The sequence below is a fragment of the Somniosus microcephalus genome, chromosome 10 (genome assembly GCF_052327205.1).
Source record: "Somniosus microcephalus isolate GS21.2 chromosome 10, FLI_Smic_1.0, whole genome shotgun sequence".
Lineage (NCBI taxonomy): Eukaryota > Metazoa > Chordata > Chondrichthyes > Squaliformes > Somniosidae > Somniosus > Somniosus microcephalus.
Genome location: NC_140996.1, coordinates 24950398 through 24973922, shown reverse-complemented (window position 1 = coordinate 24973922; position 23525 = coordinate 24950398). Strand labels below are relative to the sequence as shown.

General features: G+C 45.2%; 1 protein-coding gene across 2 annotated transcripts in view; it reads right to left on the bottom strand.

Moving 5' to 3' along the window:
- lmo7a (LIM domain 7a) overlaps window positions 1-23525 on the bottom strand; it is a 292222-nt gene that overhangs the window by 150603 nt on the left and 118094 nt on the right. For both annotated transcript variants that reach the window (XM_085998505.1, XM_085998506.1), the window contains exon 5: window positions 6831-6937. In XM_085998505.1, the coding sequence (XP_085854631.1) occupies window positions 6831-6937 (107 nt within the window). The remainder of the gene's footprint in view (window positions 1-6830; window positions 6938-23525) is intronic.

Here is a 23525-nt window from a genome sequence, read left to right as displayed (position 1 = left end):
CAATGACCTGGTTTAGCAGGCCATTACCTGCATTTGCACGTGAGGATGTCAGAGTTAGATTTAAGGGCAGAAGTAATGAGTTAAGCTTTTGTGCTCTCTATTCCACTTGGACTTCCCATATTCCTCAATGGCTTCAGATGGAAAAGAATGCAGAGCTATAACTGCAGTAGTTCCTCTGCTCTCCGCTAGAGGTGGCACATGGAGTTAGCAGCAATAAAAGAACAGGCCAAAACAGGAAAAGGTTATTTCGCACATCATACCTTCTCCAGAGATTATTCTATCATGGACATCCCTCGCACAGATTCACCTGTTGACCCCTTACTTTAAAGAACACCAAGGCCGGAATTTTGCCAGCGCTCAGGGGGCGGGTTTGGAGGCGGGACATCCGGCAAAATCGCAAAGATTGACAGCGGGTGGAAACCCCCCGTCAAGCCGCCTCCAAACAATCTTCCCAAGTGTCGGGTCCCCAATTTGCGCATGGACCAGACACCTAGCGGCAGGAAGAGGATTATAGGCACTTAACTGCTTGTTAACAGGCAGTTAAGAGTTTTTTTTGCAATTTTGACACTTCTACTGCGGGCTTCCCGATGTTCGGATACCACGCCAGGGTAAGTGTGGTGTGCTGTGGGTCTACTGTAATGTTTCTGCATTGATGACAGCTGCAGAAGTGGTGTGAAGGATCCAATGATACATTGGTGAGTTTCAGAGGTAAGAAAATGTTGGGAAAATCACTTAATATATTTCGACTTATCTGTAGGCGACAAGTTTTTAAATGTTTGTGTAGTCCCATCTCATTGGGAGAACCTCTCTCACCAGTGAGATCGCTTTTGGAACCTCACCTGCAGCTGCCATCTATTCTAGCCTAAGGAGAGAGTCACTGGAGAGCCTGGGTGCAAGGGCTCACCTTTGTACTGTGATTGTCAGTGTTTGCAGCACCTCAATGCTGTCAAACACTGAAAAATCAGCTGTCAAAAAAAAAATTGTGCGTGACCCCTTTAAGAAATCTGCAGATGACGTGTCATCTGACACTGGCTTGCTCTTAATTGGCCGGCGAACCCGCAGGGTGGGCTTAACAAGGGTGGGATATGTGTTGGTGCAGGCTCGATGGGCCGAAATGGCCTCTATCTGCACTGTGGGGTTTCTGTGATTCTGTGAACTGACACAAAATCGTGTCTGTGCGTCGGACGTCGTTGGAGGCGGGATTGGAACCCGGAAGGCAGCTGTCCCGCCCCCAAGCCGCATCAAGAGGAAAAATCGCGACCCAAGTGTCAGCTGTGGCTCAGTTGGTAAAAGATTGTGGGTCAAAGTCCCACTCCAGGGACTTGAGCACATAAAGCTAGGCTGACACTTCAGTGCAGTGCTGAGGGAGTGCTGCACTGTCGGAGGTGCCGTCTTTCAGATGAGACGTTAAACCGAGGCCCCGGCTGCTCCCTCGGGTGGACGTAAAAGATCCCGTGGCACTATTTCGAAGAGGAGCAGGGGAGTTATCCCTGGTGTCCTGACCAATATTTATCCCTCAATCAACATCACTAAAAAAACAAATTATCTGCTCATTATCACACCACTCTTGGTGGGAGCTTGCTGTGCGCAAATCAGCTGCCGTGTTTCCCACATTACAACAATGACTACACTCCAAAAGTACTTCATTGGCTGTAAAATGCTTTGAGATGTCCAGTGGTCGTGAAAGGTGCTATATAAATGTAAGCTTGATTTTTATTTTATTGCTTATTGGTGAAATTCCAACTGTTTGCGGATGGCTCTTTAAAAAGGTAAGTCATCAAATGAATGCCAAACGCAAGCAGACACCTCAGAAAGGAGTGCTGAATACGTCAAATTCTTGTTTTAGAACAAATATTCTGGGACTTTTAAATTGGTGCTTATAAATTAGGCCTATTTGTTCATAGTGACTGAATAAATCAAACTCCATTTGTGTGTAGGGTTTTCACCATGTTTTGTCAATCTTATTCCTCAACTGGATCCATTTTTCCTGAAAACCGCACAATATTTTAGATTGTTAAAAGTGGTAGAAGGATTAGAGGGGAGTGGAGGAGAATTTTTTTTAACCCAGAGGGTGGTGGGGGTCTGGAACTCACTGCCTGAAAGGGTGGTAGAGGCAGAGACCCTCATCGCATTTAAAAAGTACTTGGATATGCACTTGAAATGCCATAACCTACAAGGCTACAGAGCGAGAGCTGGAAAGTGGGATTAGGCTGGAGAGCTCTTTGTCAGCAGGCACAGACACGATGGGCCGAATGGCCTCCTTCTGTGCCGTAAACTTCTATGATTCTATGAAGTGGTGGCTATGGTCATCACACATTGTTTAGACCAGTTTTGTTCTTAATTAAACACAACATCCAATTGAACTTAGAGATTTTTTTTCTGTTTTAAATCGTATTGTGGAAGATATATGGATAACTTAAGTGGTGGAAACAAAGATTAGAAATATGATGGAATATAAAAATCGCATGACTAAGCATCAATGGCATGAGCTATTGAGAAATAGGGAGCGGCAGTACCGACTGGTACTTGTCATGTTGATACGGAGCAGTCTAATAGACAGTGGCATTTGGTTACTCCACCCTATGGCCAATTAACTAATTAGACATCTGGAATATGCATGACACTTACGTTAACTGCCCTAAAATTAATTTATAGTTGGATTCAGAAGAGGGCCTTTGCGAATACATCAAGATACCATGGGCAGGATTTTCATTGTGCCATGGAGTCGGGATTGGAGGTGTGCGGGGGGGTTAAAATCCCGAAATCAGGGGTCCTGACCCCATCCCACACCCAAACCCGCCTCTCCATGCCAGTTTCAAAGGAGGCGGGTACCCGCCCCGCACTGGGACCAGCCTACTCGAGGCAGGAAGGGATTAGTGCCGATTAACTGCCTGTTAACAGGCAGTTTTTAGCCTAATCCTTATTCATAAGGTTGAAGGGTGAGATTCCCGACGGCTCCAAACCACGCCAAGTTAGAGGAGGCAGGCCGTCGGGTTGAAGGACTTGGAGGGGTCGAGATATCGGTGTTCAGGCGAGTGATGTGTGCATGAGTGCAAAAGGTAAGTGTGTTTGGTGTGTCTAAAGTGATTAAAGTGTAAATTACCTTTTCTTACCTTTTCAGCCTTCCTTCAGGTCCCGGGAGTCCCTCATCTCACCGGCACAGAAAGCAGAATGGCTGCGATCTGTCAAAAGTGACAGCCTGCAGCTTTCTGTGCAGGAGAGATTTCTAACTGAGTCTGTGGAGAAGTACTCAGGTTAGAAGTAAGACTGTCAGTGTTTGACAGCTTCAAACAGCTGTGAAACACTGATATTTCATCTGTCAAATCCTCTTGACAGATGAAATTTCAGTCTGTGACGTCACCTGTTGCCAGGTGGCCCTTAATTGGCCTGCTGGGCGGGCTCAACAAAGTCAATCAAGTTAAAATTGCGTGGATTGGCCGCATCTCGATGGAGGTGGGACTACAACCCTGAAAGTTGTAGTCCCGCCTCCTACCCGACTCCAGAGTTAAATTCCTGCCCCACATTTTTCTCAAGTATAGGTGAGGGGAAGGGGGGAGGGACCCGCAAGAGAAAAAGACCACGAGAGAAGGACAGCAAATCAGAGCACAAGCAAACTAGAATAGACATATCAACACCGTCTCATCATGATTCTCATGACATCACAAAGTGCTCGACAGACAAGGGAGAATTGACACTTCCAGCACAGAGGTTTGCCTGCCAGGAGTACATCAAGACTATTTGGGCTTGCACGCCCATGATTTTCAGTCCATTGAAACGAACGGACAAAGAAAATTCCTCTTATGCACTCTCGGGAGGCAAAGCTCAGTGACAGGAGAGGCATTGCATTAGCTTACCCCTAACATTAATTGCTTGAACGTTCAGTATGCAGGCAAACATGTCAGCTATTGTACGCACAGCTATGTCCTACAAATAGCAATGAGATAAATGACCAGTAAATCTGCTTGTGGGGGTGTCCTAATATCTCCCCCTTTGCTTCAACGTCAGTTTTTTTTTTTTTTGATTACGCCTCTATGAAGCACCTTGGGACTTTTTTCCCATGTTATAAGCACTATATAAATGCAAGCAGTTGTTGTTGGTTGAGGGAAGAATTTTTGACCGTGACACCAGGATAACTTCCTGCACTTCTTTGAATAGTGCCGACTGATCCACAGGGATAGACGGTACCTGGATTTAACATCTCAGCTGCACCAAGCTGTCGGTGTTCAATTTACTGATCAAAACACTGGACCCCAGTAATGCACAAGCTGCTTTAAATATAAATTATACACAGTTCAGCTTGCTCACACCAGTTCGATAAAGCACCAGAAGAAAGAAATACTAAATTATTGATCCAACCAATATATTTGCATGAGAAAAAATATTAAGCTAACGAGGGCAAAGGGTTAATGTGGCCTCACTTTCCATTGTAACCCAAACAGCTGGACAAACCTGTTCAGTTACATTCACTTGTGGTCGTCGAAGCAGGTTGTGCAACTCGAAAACACCTGCAATGCTCCATGTTCAAAAACAAGGCTTCAGCCTTTTATATCAAGGGAAAGGCTTTACAAGCTACATCGAAAACTTTAGAAGTGGAAAAAGGATAAGCTCTTGCCTTATGTTCCGGACATGAGAATACTTAATGAAATTTGGAGAAGGGGAAGCAAGCAATATTTTTGATCAAAGCATCTCCTATTTATATAAGAAAATTATGAAAAACTTAAAAAAAAAAAAAAAAATGTTTTCCTACCCACTCATTTCCCTCTCTGGTTGGCCACTCCAGTGATATATCAAACATCAGAGTAGATTCCTAGTCAATAGCTGGGTGGCTAGGGGGAAATAATTCAAGCTGGCCTGAACCACCCAATCCCAGGAAAGCGCACTATAACCAGGAATGCAGACTTCCTAGCCCAGGGAACCACGCTACGCACAGTGCGCTGGATCTACAGCAGCTCTCAAGCTGGTCCAGAGTAGCCCCCCTTCCACACTTTGCGATGCAACTGATGCTGACCATCAGTGACATCACTGGAACAGCATTAGGGAGGGAAACCCAAATTGAGAATCTTCATCCCAGAGAGAAAATTGCTGGTCTTTTTTTTAAGGGGGGAAATCTCACAGTAAACAGAATTTTCCAGGGTTAATATGTTCTTCTATAAAAGGCGGTGGAGGGCAAGAGGAAATTAAATATACTTGGAACAAAAAGTCCTCCCCCAGGCTTTTCTTCCCCTTCAATTTACACAACCAGAGTGAAAAACAAGTGTTCATATCTGAAACACAAGTCTAATTAAAGACCATCGACCATAAAAATCGCTGATGCAGAAATTCAAAGAATTAGTCATAGCTTTTCATTTCATACTTGTCAGAGCAAATCTAGATTGTAACCACTCCCCTGTCAACTTTCCAAATCTATGTAAAGCCTGTATCATTAGAAGATCTGTTAGCTACTATTTCTCCCCCATAAACAAGTGTATAATCATCTTCAAAATTACTGCTACGCTGTGAACTTTAACCAAGAACACAAATTTCATAGGTTAACTATATTCTGCAATTTGACAACACAAGGAGCAGTTTATCAATCATCTGGTGGGATGGATTGATGGTAGAATGATCTCTCCCTCTCCCAAAGATGTGTTCCCAAGTGTCTCACTCTAGACCTATTGCGATCCATTAGATTAAGTGATGGGTGCTCACTGTCTGCTTCCTGCACTTGGGTCTCCTGCAGCCAGCTGGAACTCAAAAGGTAACTTGGCTGGATTAAAAAAAAAATCAGCTAATGTTTTCCTTTATAAAAAGAAAACGCCAGCAGCCAGCCTTAGTAAACCAGCCAAGTTTACATTGGGGCTGCTGTCGATTGCACAAGGTCAGCGCATTGGAAGCCAGCAACACCAGAACTCACGTAACATAAAAAGCTGCTCATCACTAGTTACATAAACACCTTTGAAAATAGTTGGAGCTACACCGAATGCTGAAATTGTCCATTATATACTTACAGCATAATGCACAACAGTCAATAGTAACAGAAATAGAAAAATAATCCAAGTGTGTACTAAACAACAAGTGTCAACAAAAGCCTGCTACAACACAAAGTATTTGTGTAATGTGTTTATAGATTCCCTGTAGGGAGAGTGCCTCCTCAAACTTGCTATATACAATACCATATTACAGAATAAAAAACAATTTCATACAGGTATATTCGGTACAAGCACCTTAGGAAACACGTCAAGCTTTATTTGATTTTGGTTGTAAGTCTGCATTACCATGAATGTTAAATACAGGGTTTTTTTTGTGGAAAGTTAAATACCTCTTTCTCAAATTGAGGAATTTTTAAAAGAAACATAAAAGCCCTGTTTAATGTTGCATGATCATAAGGCAGAAAGAAGTTGAAGTTTGAGTTCCCTCCTCCCCTCCCCCCAATTTTTCCACTAAATCTAAAGAGCTTTCGATTCAGATGCAATTGTATCACATCAAACGCCAAGTTACCTCACAGAAAGTTTTTGTGACTGAAGATGTTTGTGAATACCAGGACAAAATTTCAAATAATTCTGAGCTTCAGCCGACAGATCTTTCTTTCACTCAAATCTTTCACTACTGCCATACAGGGCACATTATAAAAAGATTGGTTACACAGTTCCACCAACTGTACTTCTTCCTTCTCTCCCATTTCTCACAAAGAAACCATTGTACATATTTAAAAGTACAAATGCCAGTGCACGTAATCAAAATATATCAATACCAGCTCCAGGAGAACTCGTACACATCATGAACATTCAACAGTCTTTGCCAGCCCCAGACTACCGAACCCATCAGCTCATTAAACACAAAGCAGCACTTACTTGACAGTGACACGACTGGATAAATCCTGGAGGTCTCCTGGGTGAAACAGCTGTGCTTCTTTCAAACCAAGTCTCTGACAGCCCTTCAGGAAAACATTAATGTTGTCCTGAAAAAACGAAGCGAATTACCTGCTTAGTTACACACAAAACAAGGAAAACTAACTCAGTCTAAAGTCCTTTACTCTGAAGTCCAGTGCTAGTATAAAGGCAATGGAGTGAGAGAGAGCGCGAGAGAGAGAGATATCAATCTTCTAATGAATCAGCACTGGCAATCTATGGATGTGGGCTGGCCATGGGACTGATGGGCACTTGTCTATTACCTGTTATAGTATGACTGCACAGCAAGTGGGCAGCTACCATTCCTGACGTCTGTATTACATAAACATTCCGCCCTCCTTTTAGTCTCTCATGACACATCAGATTACTTCTAGTGTCTATTTTAAAAAAAACGCTCTTGTTATGAACACTCACCCACCCAGAAACTGCCTGCAGTCTCGTAAGAAAGGCGGGACGGAATAATACTTCCTCCTGTTTGTCACTATTACGGGACTCTTTCAAATACACCTGGAATCTTGGTCTGGGCGGCAAAGGTCAACCCTCTTGCACAGAAGTGAAGCAGGTAATGGAACATATAGTGCGGTACAAACTATTTAAACAAGGCGTGGTGTCATGCAGCATTCACTGCACCTGCTCGCTACCAATCGTTAAAGAAGCCTTCCTGCAGTGAGCAAAAACAAAAATCAGGTCTTTAGAAGGTGCTGCAAAAGCACATGCTCAAACCTTAATATTGATCTTGTGTTAGGACAGAGCACATAAGAACAGATATCTGTGTCTTTGTGCATGTGGACTTTGAAACAGAAGAAAAGTATGCCAAGAACAATCCGATTACAAATACCTTTTCGGGTTATTTGCAAGTTTAAGATTAGTTGCTAGCCCTTGCTATTCTAATAAACACAAAAAGCAGAGTGTTTTAATACGGACAGTATGTCGATATATAACTGTTTCAATGTTATCGCACTCAATTCTTTTTTTAAAGTTCCCAAGATGTTTCTACTTTGAAGAATCTAAAGTAAATTAAGTAAAACATTCAACTATTTCTTCAAAATACATCTGGGCATGTCACGGCATGCTTTCATATACTTTTGTTCATCATTCATCTGGAGGAGTACGTCACATAGACTCAGCACAGCACAACCTTTGTACAAGTTTTCAAACAAAAGCCACATGCTGAAATGGACTAGTCACATGGAGTTAAATTGGATTTTATTTTTAAAACCTTGATTGGCACCACAAAATAAGGCATAAAACAGGCCTGTCTTCATTTTTGAGCTTATAGAAAAATGGACAGCAACCGTTCGTTTGCTCAGTAAACATCACCCATGTGCCAAACATTTCTGCTTCCTATAAACAGGATAAGCTGCTTCCTATTGGTAGATTAATATATACTATAAAATAGATGTGATTTTTTCTATAGAAAGAGGATTTTTTTCTATATAAAGAGGATGAAGCTATTTTTTTTTTACAAATTCTCTCTCTCCTTGTACCAGCCTGTGTAAAGATGAAATATAGAGTAGCACTAAACTGAAAGGATCCTAGTTACACAATCGTGGATTTTAACCCGAAAGTTTTACCATTCAAAATAACATTTAAGAAGTCTTGTCTGTTTGGGGAGAGTGAAGTGAAGGGAGCGGGCTGGGGTGGAGAAAGAGGGCGGGCAAGCGGGCTGGGGGAGAAAGAGGGCGAGCGAGCGGGCTGGGATGGGAAAGAGCGAGCAGGGTAGGCGGACGTGGGCGAAGGGAGGAAAGAGCAAGCGAGGGAGGGAGGGGAGAGCAAGCGAGGGAGGGAGGGGAGAGCAAGCGAGGGAGGGAGGGGAGAGCAAGCGAGGGAGGGAGGGGAGAGCAAGTGAGGGAGGGAGGGAGGGGAGAGCAAGCGAGGGAGCTTTTTCTTTTTAGCAAATTCTTTAAAATACTGCAGTACCAACAAAGAATGCACAAAACCGCAGGAGGTGGGAGGTGTGTACCATTACAGGCTATTGCTTATCCAGCTTTTTGTTAAAAATAAACCGTCAATTGGCTAAGCACACATCTGTATCCCGATAGAACATCTGCAGTTTCTTTGCCCATCTTTAACAACGCTATCCCAAAGCAAGTTTTCAGTATTACAGTTAAACAAGAAACAAGTGGGAGAACAGAAACTGCACTCCAGAAACAGGAGTGAAATTGCACACACATAAAAATGTCTGTGTCAGACAACTTGAGTATTCATTCGGGAGTGTCATCCTGATACGCACTTTGCTTTTCTGCAATTATGAGAAACAAGTCAAACATTTTTTTTTTTTTTTAAATAAATATAGGCTTGCCTCTGCTCCTCCCCGACAGAGTTGATTTTTGGCTAGGGGTGTGGGTCCACAAATGTGAATGCCAGGTTTTCTCTGGTACCTTGCGCAAGTACCTTCCCTTAATCATGCGTGAAACTAGACAGCAAGTTACTCAACATCGCAGCCTGGCCTAACCCAGTTTTCCCGACAGCACTGAAGGACACTGGACAGCCAAGAGTGGGAAAGAGATAGAGGAGCAAATTTGCAGGCAAATTGCAGAAAGATGCAAGGGGGGGAAATTCGGTTGCTTTGCACCTCCCGTTAGCGCCCAGAGGAAGGAAGCAGTGCTGGCTCTAGTCCCAAGAGGGCGCCAATGGAGCAGAAAGCAACTAGCGCCCGGGCACGGCGATGTTTGCACCGCTCATGAAATTGACCAGGCATTTTGCAGTGGCGCTAAACACTATTGCCACGATCGCCCGCGCCCATAGATCGTGACGTCACTTGAGCGTGCAATACCCCAGTAGCGCCCCGGACTGGATATTGAGTGGCGCCCCCTGCCTTACCGCCTGCTGCTAACGACAACAGGTTGAGTGGAGCATTTTGCAGTCGGGAAGGGACAGGGGGAGCACTATTTAAAGGCGAAGTTTCCTGACTTTTTTTGGTCGGCGACATTTTTGCACCACGCATTTTGAGAGAGAGAGAGAGAGAGAGAGATTGAGATTCAACGCTGTGTGAAGGAGTTTTGGGTACTGAGCAGCACTTTGCAGGTTCATTTTGATTTGACCTTCCTTGTATCAATTTAGAAGAGACTATGGGGGCTGCACTCTGAGCTCTTTCCCTGGGCCTTTCCATTGTTCTTTCCAGCAGAATTGATGTACAGGTCTCTCCAGGGTGAGGTTCAAGGCTGCAATAAGCAGGGTGTGGATGGAGAGCAAGATCGGCCCTCCCCTTTAAGAATTGGCCAGCGCCATTGTGTCTGTGTTCCATTGCTGACTGACATCACATGAGCTTTGCCAGCGCTCTGAGTTAGCGCCTTAAGTAGCGCTCCAATCACCTCCAGGGGCGATAGAAGCCAGGTTTGCAGTTGGAGGCGATAATTCGCGCCAGGCGTTAAACTTTGCACCCGGCCGGTAATTGCGCCCCAAACAGGACGATACCAAATTTCTCCCCCAAGATTTTTTTTTATATATAAAAGAGTAGTGATAATGGGAGGCTTAATACAGACTGGGCAAATAACAATGTAAAGGGCAAATAGGGGGAGGAATTCCTGAAATGTGTACAAGAGAACTTTCTTTATCAGTGTGTTTCCAGCCCATTGGTGCCGGATAATAAAGAGTTTCCTGTAGTTTGCGGAGGGAAGCAAGGGTGGAAATTGCACAGGCTCTGGCCACAATCTTCCAATCCTCCTTAGATATGGGAGTGGTGCCAGAGGACAGGAGAACTTGTTAGAAAAATTAAAGCCCATGGGATTAAAGGGGCAGTGACTGTATGGATATGAAATTGGCTAAGGGACAGAAAGCAGAGAGCACTGTTGAACGGTAATTTTTCAGACTAGAGGGAAGTGTGCAGTGGTGTCCCCCAGGGGTCAGTGTTGGGACCACTGCTGCTCTCGATACATATTAAATGATCTGGACTTGGGTATACAGGGCAGAATTTCAAAATTTACAGATGACACAAACCTCAGAAATGTAGTGAGGAGGATAGTAACAGCCTTCAGGAGGACATAGAAAGACTAGTGGAATGGACAGGTCACACGGCAGATGAAGTGTAGTCATTCATTTTGGTAAAAAGAATGAGGCGCAATTTAAACTAAATGGTACAATTTTGAAGGGGGGTGCAGGATTAGAAGCCTCTGAAGGTGTACGTACACAAGTCTTTGAATATGGCAGTACAAGGTACAAGGTGAGAAGGCTGTTAAAAAGCCATGCGTTCTCCTTGGTTTTATAAATAGAGGCATAGGGCTGGATTTTATCAATGGAGGCGAGTAGGAGGCGGGACTCCCACTTTTGGGGTTATAGTCCCGCCTCCATTGAGTTGTGGCCAACCCACTCGATTTTCCCTTGATTGACCTTGATGAGCCCGCCCAGTGGGCTCAGCAGGCCAATTAAGGGCCACCCGGCAACAGGTGATGTCACAGATCGACATTTCATCTGTCAAGAGCTTTTGACAGATGAAATATCAGCGTTTGACAGCTCTTTGAAGCTGGCAAACACTGACAATCTGTACACTAAGTTAATTCCTTCCTCTCAGGCTGATTTAGAGATCTCTCCAGAACAGAAAGCTGAATGCTGCAACTTTTGACAGCTCGCGGCCATTCTGCTTTCTGTGCCGGTGAGATGAGGGACTCCCGAGACCTGAAGGAAGGAAGCCTGCATTAGTAAGTAAAGGTAAGTAAAACTTATTTAAACACTTTACACACACCAAACACACTTACCTCTGCACTCATGCACCCATCACTCACCTGAACACCAGACATCTCGAACCCTCCAAGTCCTTCAGCCCAATGGTCCGCCTCGCTAACTTGGCGTGGTTTGGAGCCATCGGGCAGCCCACACTTCAGGGATAAAAATAGGGATTAGGCTAAAAACTGCCTGTTAACTACCTGTTAACAGGCAGTTAATTAGTACTAATCCCCTTCCCGCCTCAGGGAGGCGGCTCACAGCACAGGTCGGGTACCCACCTCCTGGGAAATGGGCATGGAGGCGGGATGGGTTCATGCCCCCCGATTTCGCGATTTTAACACCCCACACGACTCCATTCCCGCCTCCACAGCCCTAGGAAATTCTAGCCCTCAGAGTACAAAAACAAGGAAGTTAGGCTAAACCTTTATAAAACACTTGTTCGGCCCCAATTGGAGTATTGTGGCCAATTCTGGGCACCAAACTTTAGGAAGGATGTCAAGGCCTTGGAGAGGGTGCAGAGGAGATTTACTAGAATGGTACCAGGGATGAAAGACTTCAGTTATGCGGAGAGACGGGGGAAACTGGGTTTGTTCACCTTAGAGTAGATAAGGTTAAGGGGAGATTTGATAGTGGTGTTCAAAATTATGAAGGGTTTTGATTGAATAAATAAGGAGAAACTATTATCTAGTGGCAGAAGGGTTGGTGAGGAGAGGACACAGATTTCAGGTAATTGGTTAAAAAAAAAAGGCGACATGAGGAAAACAAAATTTACACGGCGAGTTAGGATGATCTGGAATGCATGAAAGGGCAGAGGAAACAAATTTAATAATAACTTGAAAAAGAGAATTGGATAAATACGTGAAGGGGAAAAAATTGCAGGGCTGGGAAGTGGGACTAATTGGATAGCTCTTTCAAAGAGCCGGCACAGCCATGATGGACCTAATGGCCTCCTTCTGTGCTGTATCATTCTATGATTCTATAATTAGGCTGGAACCAAATGGTAACACCCTAGCCTGGCTCATGTCAGCTACTGCAACACAGATATTGGGTTTCAACCTCATTCATATGGCTGTTACTAACTGGATGAATTCACTAAGCCAAGTATTATCCTGATCAATATGAAAAGCTAGATTGATTCCTGGGCTCTAAGAGGGTTGTCCTTTGAGGAGAGAGAGAGTAGAATGGGCCTATACGCTCTGGAGTTAAGAAGAATGAGAGGTGATCTCACTGAAATGTATAAAATTCTTAAGAGGGCTCAACAGAGTAGATGCCGAGAGGTTGTTTCCCCTGGCTGGAGAGTCTAGAACCAGGGGTCACAGTCTCAGGATAAGGGGTCAGCCATTTACGATTGAGATGAGGAGGAGAAATTTCTTCACTCAGAGGGTTGTGAATCTTTGGAATTCTCCGCCCCAGAGGGCTGTGGCGGCTCAGTCGTTGAATATATTCAAGACGGAGATCGATAGACTTTTGGGCACTAAGGGAATCAAGGGATATGGGATAGTGCGGGAAGGTGGAGTTAAGTTAGAAGATCAGCTATGATCTTATTGAATAGCGGAGCAGGCTCGGGGAGCCGTACAGTCTTCTCCTGCTTCTATTTCTTACGTTATGAAAGTAAGACCCTGCCTAGTTTCTGGAGGTGTGTGTGTGCTTTCTCTCCATCTGTCAGTCTGCCACACAGTAGATTTCAACTCAGTTGGAAACAAAAACCTCAGCACAAAGTTCTTACAGTAATCCTTTGAAAGTGAAAATTAGTCTTGCTAAACAAAGCAAAGAGAAATGAAAGCCTGTTGTACATACCAAGTACGCTGGATTCCCTAATCTTCAGCTATTTTGATACAGTAGGCACTCAACAGGGTACAATCACATGCTCAAATGTTTCATGACACTGTTACTTTTATTCACTGTATGTTAAAGGTTAAAGCCAGGGTGAACAATCTCTCAAATGCTTATAAAGGTGAATCCAGCACAGATAATGCACTTCTTCTGCAACTTCATCAGACAACTCTGAAATAAAGGAATATAAACAAAGTACATGCCACCAATCTATTTCATAGAAGCATACAGCACAGAAGGTGGCCATTCGGCCCATCGTGCCTCTTTGAAAGAGCTATCCAATTAGTTCCACTCCCCATAGCCCTGCAATTTTTCCCCTAAGTATGTATCCAATTCCCTTCAGGCAGTGCATTCCAGATCACAACAACTCACTGCGCAATTTTTTTTCCCCATCATGTTGCTTTTTTTTGGCCAATTATCTTAAACCTGTGTCCTCTGGTTACCGACCCTTCTGCCACTGGAAACAGTTCCTCCTTAGTTACTCCAGCAATACTCTTCATGATTTTTAACACTTCTATCAAATTTCCCCTTAACCTTCTCTGCTCTAAAAGAGAACAACCCCAGTTTTTCTGGTCTCTCCAGGTAACTGAAGTCTTTCAACCCTGGTACCATGCTAGTAAATCTCCTCTGCACCCTCTCCAAGGCCTTGACATCCATCCTGAAGTGTGGTGCCCAGAATTGAACACAATACTCCAGCTGGGGTCGGACAAGTGTTTTATAAAGGTTTAACACAACTTCTTCGCTTGTGTACTCTATGCATCTTCCAGTTATGATAGGTCACCGACCTGAAACATTAACTCTCGTTTCTCTCTCCACAAATGCTGCCTGACCTGCTGAGTGTTTTCCAGCTTTATCTGTTCTTAAAAAAGGTTTGTTTTGTTCTTTGAACTCAAAACATTTTGATACGTACAACTTCTACTGACTTAGGGAAAGTTGGGCAGCCTCAAATGGGCCTTGCTCACTCTTGTTTTCAGATCAAATCTAAAACTTATTTACACCAATACACCACGAAATAAAGCAACTCGAGAGCTATGCTAGAACACGAGGCTCCCAAGCCAGAGGTCCATGTTTGATTTGGAAGATTAAGAGTCAAGATTGCGGTTCGTCCCACACTGCTTACACAAGTACAGTGGCCTAATGAAGCCACTCAGCAGTTTAACTGACAGCGCCATGGCGAAGTGGATCCACCCTGCTTGATATGGAATCACTGATAAGAAGTGAGAAAACAGTAAAAGGTGCCGGAAAGGGGAGGGGTGGGGTGAGGCGAGATGGAGAAAGAGTATAAAAAGACTGTTACAATGAGAACAAACAAACGTCAATACTGCCTCCGCAAGATCCTGCAAATCCATTGGCAGGATAGGCGCACCAACGTCAGTGTTCTCGCTCAGGCCAACATCCCCAGCATCAAAGCTTTGACCACGCTCGATCAGCTCCGATGGACGGGTCACATTGTCCACATGCCCGAAACGAGACTCCCAAAACAAGCGCTCTACTCGGAGCTCCGGCACGGCAAGAGAGCCCCAGGTGGGCAGAGGAAACACTTCAAGGACACCCTCAAAGCCTCCTTGAAAAAAGTGCAACATCCCCACCGACACCTGGGAATCCCTGGCCCAAGACCGCACAAAGTGGAGGAGAAGCATCCGGGAAGGCGCCGAACACCTCGAGCCTCTTCGCCAGGAGCAAGCGGAAGCCAAGCGCAGGCAGCGCAAGGAGCGCACGTCAACCCAAGCACCCAACCCACCCGCCCCTTCAACCACCATCTGCCTCACCCGTGACAGAGACTGTAGGTCCCGCATTGGACTCATCAGTCACCTGAGAGCTCATTTTTAATGTGGAAGCAAGTCATCCTCGGTTCCGAGGGGCTGCCTAAGAAGGAAGAAACATCAACAGTTCAGCAGGTAGTTCTCAAGCTGTTACAACAATCCTAAATTAGGTGTCACGCAACAAAGCAGTACCTCAGGTGACGCCCTTTTTATTTAACTAAGAAACGATGCATTCATGAACACACTTGAGGTCACCACCTTTAGTTAAACTTCGGAGGTCATCATTCTGGATTGGGTATGGCCTTACCAGCCGGTTGAGTCACACGCTAGCATTCCAGACTGGTGAGGAGGCATGTTGAGAAACAATGCTGCGATTATAACCCAGCAACCTCTCCTTTCTGCAACTATCTTAATCTCTGCTAATCACTTGAATTTTTAACACTGACCAGATACAAAAGGGGCAGAGTTACCTCTTTGGGCACAGTCAGAAATCAGGGCACAAATTGCACTAGCTTTCAGAATTGTATTTTTTTTTTGCTCAAACTTATTTGCACAATCACCGAACATAAAATCTTCCACGAACCAGAGCCATCAGGTAGCATTTTAGAACGGTGTTGTTTGTTTATTTTTCTTGCATTTAAAAATATTCCTTCACATAGTTAAGAGTGACGACCTGGTGCAGTTTGATTAACACAGCTTAAAACGGGTTGATCACAAAAAAAGCATTTTTTAATCAGTGCCCAGTCCACCACCTGTGTGAGTGACCCCATTTTAAATAACTGAAAATTACTTTAAAAATAATACAGAACCATTTGTTAGTTTTATTGGCGTACGGCAGTCAGTTTCTTAGTAAATTAAATATCTTTTAAGATTTACTTCTTTTTTTTTTTAAAAAGGGAGCCTATTAGTGTCCTTGCACCTAAAAAAGCTTAAATTTAAGAGCCTCCTCGAAGGCCCGGAAACGGCTGCAATTAGTGGAAACTCGCCGTGGTGATTAATTCGAACTGGGGGCATGGCCAGTTTTGTGGGCGGGGACGGTTTCCAGCGCGATTTTTTTTTAAACTAGCGCAAAAGAATCACGGAAACTCGAATTGTGCTGAACATAATTTGTGCTTAAAATTCCTCATTCTTTTGCACTGGTTTGGCCGATTTTGGGCGAACTGCACTGGAACCAGTGCAACCTCCAGGCCAAGAGCTCGCAGCAATCCATTCATGCTTCCAGCGCACCATCACTTCATCCTATTAACCCTTTCAGGATATTGAACGGTGCTCACAGGCAAAATCGAGTGTTTGACAACTCAAGCCAGGCAAATTATCGCTCTGATTTTTGCTACAACACAATACTGCGAGTCACAAAAGGAACCAATGCTGGGGATTCAATAGCATTGATAAAATAAAAGTTTGTTTCAGTTTAGTACTGAACTTGATGCCCAGCACATCAGTTGCCAATCATGGCACTCTTTAAAAAAAATCAGTCACCTGGCTGATGGTCATAATCAATCAACAACAACTTGCCTTTAACATAGTAAAACATCCCAAGACGCTTCACAGGAGCGTTATCAGACAAAATTTGACACTGCCACATAAGGAGATATTAGGGCAGATGTGGTAGGTTTTAAGGAGCGTCTTAAAGGAGGAGAGGGTAGAGAGGAGGAGGGATTTAGGGAGGGAATTCCAGCGCAAGGGCCCAAGCAGCTGAAGGCACAGCCACCAATGGTGGAGCGATTAAAATCAGGGATGCACTAGAGGCCAGATTTGGAGCAGCGCAGCGACCTCGGAGCATTGTAGGGCTGGAGAAGGTTACAGAGATAATCCAGCGCACAGAACGAGATTGACTTTGAAAGTCCATTAAAATCTTGCAAGTTTCGCTGAACCAACTCTAGGCTGAGTTAGCTGATGGAGGTCAGGATGCTATAATTGGCCTCAGTGCTTTCAGTATATAGTAAGGAGGAAAAAATCCCAGGATTTCTGGAGGATGAACGTATACGGCTGCAAGTGGAGGACAGGTCAGGGTTGGGCTCAGCTGCAGAGTTATATAACCTCACGCTCACCATTTAAACTCACAAATAAAGAATGACCACACTGGGTGAGGTAGCCCTGAGTGCACCTAGTACTCGGGAAACTGGACCCAAGCAGGATAAGCAGCTTCAGTGTGAAGGGGAACAGGTGGAGGCGAAACAAAAGTGGCAAAAAATAAAGGGTAAAATATTTCTCAGATTTGAATGTGTAGTTTATTGCTTTGAAGTTTGAGAATGCGGGGATCTACGCTGACTTATCAAATTAAATGTTCCATCCACACATTGCAAATAAAACATACAAGCCACCCTTAAGACGATTTGGAAATGAATAAACTCCTTTTTAAGCCTTAAGGGAGGGGTATCACATCTAGCACACAGGCCCTCCTCCAAGTGATTTAAACTTGGATGCCAATCTTCCCCACACCTCCCCCCACATCTCGTTCACAGACTACCAATCACAAAGCAGATACTTTGCACCAGTCCAACAGAGAGTTCAATGTTCCAGATATTCAAATCTGCACAATCTCAGGTTCTTTCCCTGCTAACTGAGTTGATCTCAAATTCAGGCATTACAATTAGCCTCAGCAAACCTGGCCTGGGTAAAAAAAAAATCAGATCGGCAGGGATCACTCACAATCCATCGATGCCGGCTGGGGAGCACACGTGTCTGAATGTCCGATGAGGATACAATTGGGTTAGTATGATGTCGCCCACCACAGTTGAATAGCCTCGTTATATTAACTTTCTAGGTTCACACACGAAGAAATGTTCCGACTTGACAATGAAACTAAAACAACCCAAAGCCTATCGAATATCGAACGCATTGTCTCAAAGGTTCTCCAATTCAGAACAGTGTGAAATAAGAAAGAGAAAAGAGAAAGAAAAATAGAGAACGAGAAAGGAGAGAGAGAGAGAGAGAGAGAGAGAGAGAGTGAGAAAGAAAGAAACAATGTTCTCGTTAAGCTGTGCATCCACGCGCCAGTCTGGAGGTCCCGTGCAGCTGGCTCACCGGCTCTTAAATGGAGCAACCACACATGGGCGGAAATTTGAATGGGCTGCACAACCCAAAAAAATTAGAGGGAAACACAGAAAAACAGGAGCAGGAGTCGGCCATTCGGCCCTTCGAGCCTGCTCTGCCATTCAATATGATTATGGCTGATCCTCTATCTCAATACCATATTCCCGCTCTCTCCCCATACCCCTTATTATGTCCATGTGTAATTGAGACACGGACTGCAGGAGTCGGTTATAACAGGTCTTTACTGAGTGGAGACAACCTGGAACTACTATGCAAAAGTTACTACACAGGCTTATATACAGGGGTGGTCACTACTGGTACTGCAGTATACACGGGCTGCAGAATATAGTTCCTTCTGCAAAGTACATACACTACAATTCCTCCCCTTTTAGCTAAGCAGTACATAACATTCGATTAATAATTAAATAACATTTACAATTACAGTTGCTAGATACATTAGTTGAAGTTAAGCAATTATAAGTTCAGTCTTTGAGGAGGCTTCCTGATTCTGTCTGGATAACGCCTCTTTGGGGTATCAGGTTCTTCTGGCAAAGTTGATTTGGGATCAACGTCGTTGTTTGGTTCGTCTGCTTCCAATATCACCGATTCTGAGGTAGATGCAATTGGTACTTCGGTTTCATCACCAGGTGTATCGGATCGTGGTGTGGAATTGACGTTTTCCAGTGACTCTAGAATCTGGTCAGCATGGCGTCTTACAATGCTCTCTCCAACGTCCACGGTATACATGAGAGGTCCTTGCCGTGTACAGATCGTTCCTGGCTGCCATTTCTCTGTGCGGTAGTCCCGGGCCAAAACTGGTTGACCTATCTTAAAACTCCTGGTCGGCCTTTCATTCATATTCTGAAACTGCCTGTTCTCCACATCTCTTCGGACGTTTGGCTTAACCAAATCCAAGCAGCATCGTAGTCTTCGATTGAAGAACATCATGGCTGGAGTTTGGTTGGTAACCGCATGTGTCGCATTCCGGTGGGCAAACAAGAAGTTATCCACCTTGTGTTGTAGGGGTATGTCTTCATTACACATGGCTTTGATAGCCTTCTTGAATGTTTGAACGAACCTCTCAGCCAATCCATTGGTGGCTGGATGATATGGGGCGGATGTGTAATGCTTAGCACCATTGTTCTTTAAGAACCTCCGGAACTCTTCAGACACAAACTGTGGTCCATTGTCGGAGCAAAATCTGTTCAGGCAGCCCATTTCTGGCGAATATGGTTCGTAAGACTGTGATAGTTTTTTCTGTGGCGGTTGAGGACATTTTTATTACCTCTGGCCACTTTGAATGTGCATCCACCGCAATTAAAAACATCGAGTCCATAAAGGGACCAGCAAAATCAATGTGCACCCTTTGCCATGGAGATGAGGGCCACTCCCATGGATGTAGAGGGGCTTGTGGTGGGGCGTTTTGGACCTTCTGGCATCCTGTACAGCTCTTGGTCATCTCTTCGATTTCTCTATCGATTCCAGGCCACCACACAAACGCTCTGGCTAAGTTCTTCATTTTTACCCCTCCCAGATGACCCTCATGAAGCTCATTGAGCACTCTATCCTTCAATTTGGGTGGAATTACTACTCTGGATCCACACATCAAGGTTCCTCTGCACACTGACAGCTGTTCTCTTCTCGGCGAGAATGCTGGCAGCAGTGGTTCGCCATGTGCTGGCCATCCCTTCACCGTTAAATCATAGACCCAGGAGGGTGTCGGGTCATTTCGCGTTTCCTTTTCTATGTTTGCATTCGTCACAGGGAGACAATCGACTATGGTCGAGTGGAATATCTCCACTGGATCCACTGCAGGTACTTCTTCCACCGTCGGCAACGGTAGGCGCGACAATCCGTCAGCATTCCCATGCTGTTTAGTTCCTTTGTACTCGATGTCATATTGGTGTGCCCCTAGGAAAAGGGACCACCTCTGTAGCCGTTGTGCTTTCATTATCGGTACGCCCTTCTGAGGGTTGAAAATGGAGACAAGGAGGTTGATGATCAGTTAGTAGAGTAAATTTCTGACCGTGCAGGTAGTGATTGAACTTCACCCCCCACACCAGGCTGAGGGCCTCTCTGTCAATCTGGGCGTAGTTACGCTCGGCTGAAGTTAACGAGCGTGACGCAAAAGCTATCGGCCTCTCTGAACCATCAAGGAATTTATGTGACAGTACCGCTCCAATGCCGTAGGGAGACGCATCACACGCCAGTCTTATTGGTAGTGATGGGTTGTAGTGAGCCAATACTTCTCTTGAAGTGATTAGGTCTTTACTCTTCTGAAAGGCCCGCTTACATTCATCGCTCCATTTCCATGCTACTCCCGTTTGTAGTAGGGCATCCAGTGAGTGCAGAATTGTGGACAAATTCGGCAAAAACTTACGGTAGTAATTCACCAATCCGAGGAATGATCTCAGTTGCGACACATTCACAGGCGCTGGAGCCTTAACTACCGCTTCAATTTTGTCAGGGGACTTATGTAACCCCTCTTCATCAATCACGTGGCCACAATACGATATCTGTTTCTTAAAAAACTCGCACTTGGGGCGATTGGCTCGTAGCCCATGTTCACGTAGTCCAGTGAGCACCTGCTCTAGGTTGGCAAGGTGTTCACGGTCATCTTCACCTGTCACTAGGATGTCGTCCAAGTAACACTGAGTCCCCGGAATCCCTTGCAGGACATGTTCCATCGCTCTTTGCCATATCGCCGGAGCTGATGCTACTCCGAATACCAGTCGATTATACTGGTAAAGACCCTTGTGAGTGTTTATCGTGAGATACTTCCAAGAGGATTCTTCAACCTCCATCTGCAAATATGCTGGTGCTAGGTCAATTTTTGTAAAACGCTTCCCTCCAGATAGTGAGGCGAAAATATCTTCTATCCTCGGAAGAGGATATTGTACTGTGTGAGGGACTGGGTTCACCGTCACCTTGAAGTCCCCACAGATGCGAACCTTCCTTGGCTCCTCAGACTTATTGTTTAACGTTTTCTTCATGACAGGAACGATGGGTGTCGCCCACTCGCTCCAGTCTACCTTAGATAACACGCCTGCATTCTCCAGATTCACCAGCTCTGCCTCGACGGCTGGGCGAATTGCATATGGTACCGGTCTTGCTTTGAAAAACTTGGGAATTGCATTCTCTTCTATTTTTATCGAGGCGGTTACGCCTTTAAGCGTGCCCAGTTCTTGTTGAAATACCTCTTTGGCGTTAGCTAAGATTTTTGACAATCGGCCAGGAGTGACGTCGTCATCCTTTTTACCAGCCACCGTCAGTGCCTGAATGGAGTGCCAGTCTAAACTTATCTTTCTGATCCATTCACATCCCAATAACGGTGGTCCACCATCTTGCAGTATGTACAGATACAATTTCTGTATTTCCTTGCCGTTGTATTCGACAGGCACCCTTATTTTCCCTCTGGGGTATACTTTTTGCCCCGTATACGTCTTCAAGACAATGGATGTCTCTTTCAAGGGTATGTGTGAGAATAGCTGCTCGTAGTCTCGTCGATTCATGACGGTCAGAGCTGATCCTGTATCCAATTCCATTTTGACTTGGGACCCTGCTATCGTGAGGGTGACCCAAATGGTTCGGTGATCCTCTTTTGCGATTACGTTGTGAAGTTTGAGACAGCTTAGTCTCTTGTTCCCGGATTCACTATCGCTCATCTGGTCTTCGGAACTACTGTCAGTCATCTTTTGTACTTTCCTGTACGGTTCCTTAGTAGCCTTTTTGTTGTCGTTAGTCTTCTTCCCAGACTTGCAAACTCGTGCAATGTGTCCCATCTTTCTGCATTGCCTGCATATTTTGTCCTGGGACCAGCAGTCCTTCTGGTCATGGGTTGTTCTGTCGCAGCGATAACATTTTTTCAAATCCCCGTGTCATTTCGTGGGTGCCGTATTCCTGTGGCTTTTGCTGTATTTCCGCAGCTCCCCTTGCTGCTGCTTCGTACGATACTGCCACGCTGAAAGCTTTGTCTAGCGTCAGCTCTTTCTCTGAGAGTAACCTCTTCTGGGTTCCTTCACTCAGGAGTCCACAGACAAATTTGTCCCATAGGGTATCTGCCAGTCCTGCTCCGAACTGGCAGTGCTTTGGTAGCTTGCGTAGTTCCGTAAGGTAATCAGCATTGCTCTCATCTTTATGCGGATTTCTCCTGTGGAATTTAAATCTTTCTGCTACCAGCAGCGGTGTAGGATTTAGGTGTTCCTGTAGGATATCAACAATTTCGTTAAAACTCTTCGCCTTCGGTTTGGCTGGAGTAATCAGGTTCCGCAATAGGCCGTACGTTCTTGCGCCCATTAAGTTTAGTAGTACCGATGCCTTTTTCTCATCGGCTACTTCGTTTGCCTCGCAATATACCTCGACTCTTTCCACATACGTGGTCCAGTCTTCTATTGCATTATCGAAGGCAGTGATATTGCCAGTCTTCGGCATCTTGGAAATCTAAGATTCGCCTCCCGCGCTGTCTTCTCCGCTGCTGCTAGCGCTGTTGCTGGCGTTTTATGCCTTGATGGCGACACCCTATGGTCTTCGCGCACTTCCCCCCCCCCCCCGCGCTGCTGCTAACGCCGCTCTCCGCGGTTCCCGTGGCAAACTGCAGCTCCTCGCGGCTTTCTGCGCTTCTAATTTTTATTATTTCCCCGTCGTCTGAGCAACCCTGCGGGACACTTGCCTCCCTCTTCTCGGGTCCGCACGCTGCCCGGCTTCGTAGCACCGGCTGCGCCCCGTGTGCTCCACCCTCTCTCTCTCTCCTCTTCCCGACAACGCTGCTCGGCCCCGTTGAAAAGCCACCCGATCGAGCTCTAGACCGCCGCAGCCCAGGAAGGATCAGTGTACTACCTGCCACCAGCCCGATTAGCTGAAACACCATCGACAGGATAACCAAGCCCCGCTCTCGACAGCCTCTCCTGCAAATCTTCAACTCCGATGAATCAGAGGCGGATGCCCACGGTCAACGCCCGTTTCTTCTGTTCGTTTATTTATTTATTTTTTTCCTTCTGGCCTCGACCTCTGATAACTTCGCTTCAGGGATGGATCCCCATGAGGTGGTGCAGACTGTAGGTAAGTTCGGATCTGCTCGTCGCCAGTATTATGTCCGTGTGTAATTGAGACACGGACTGCAGGAGTTGGTTATAACGGGTCTTTACTGAGTGGAGACAACCTGGAACTACTATGCAAAAGTTACTTCACAGGCTTATATACAGGGGTGGTCACTACTGGTACTGCAGTATACAGGGGCTGCAGAATATAGTTCCTTCTGCAAAAGTACATACACTACACCCCTTAATGCTTTTTGTGTCTAGAAATCTATCTATCTCCTTCTTAAATATATTCAGTGACTTGGCCT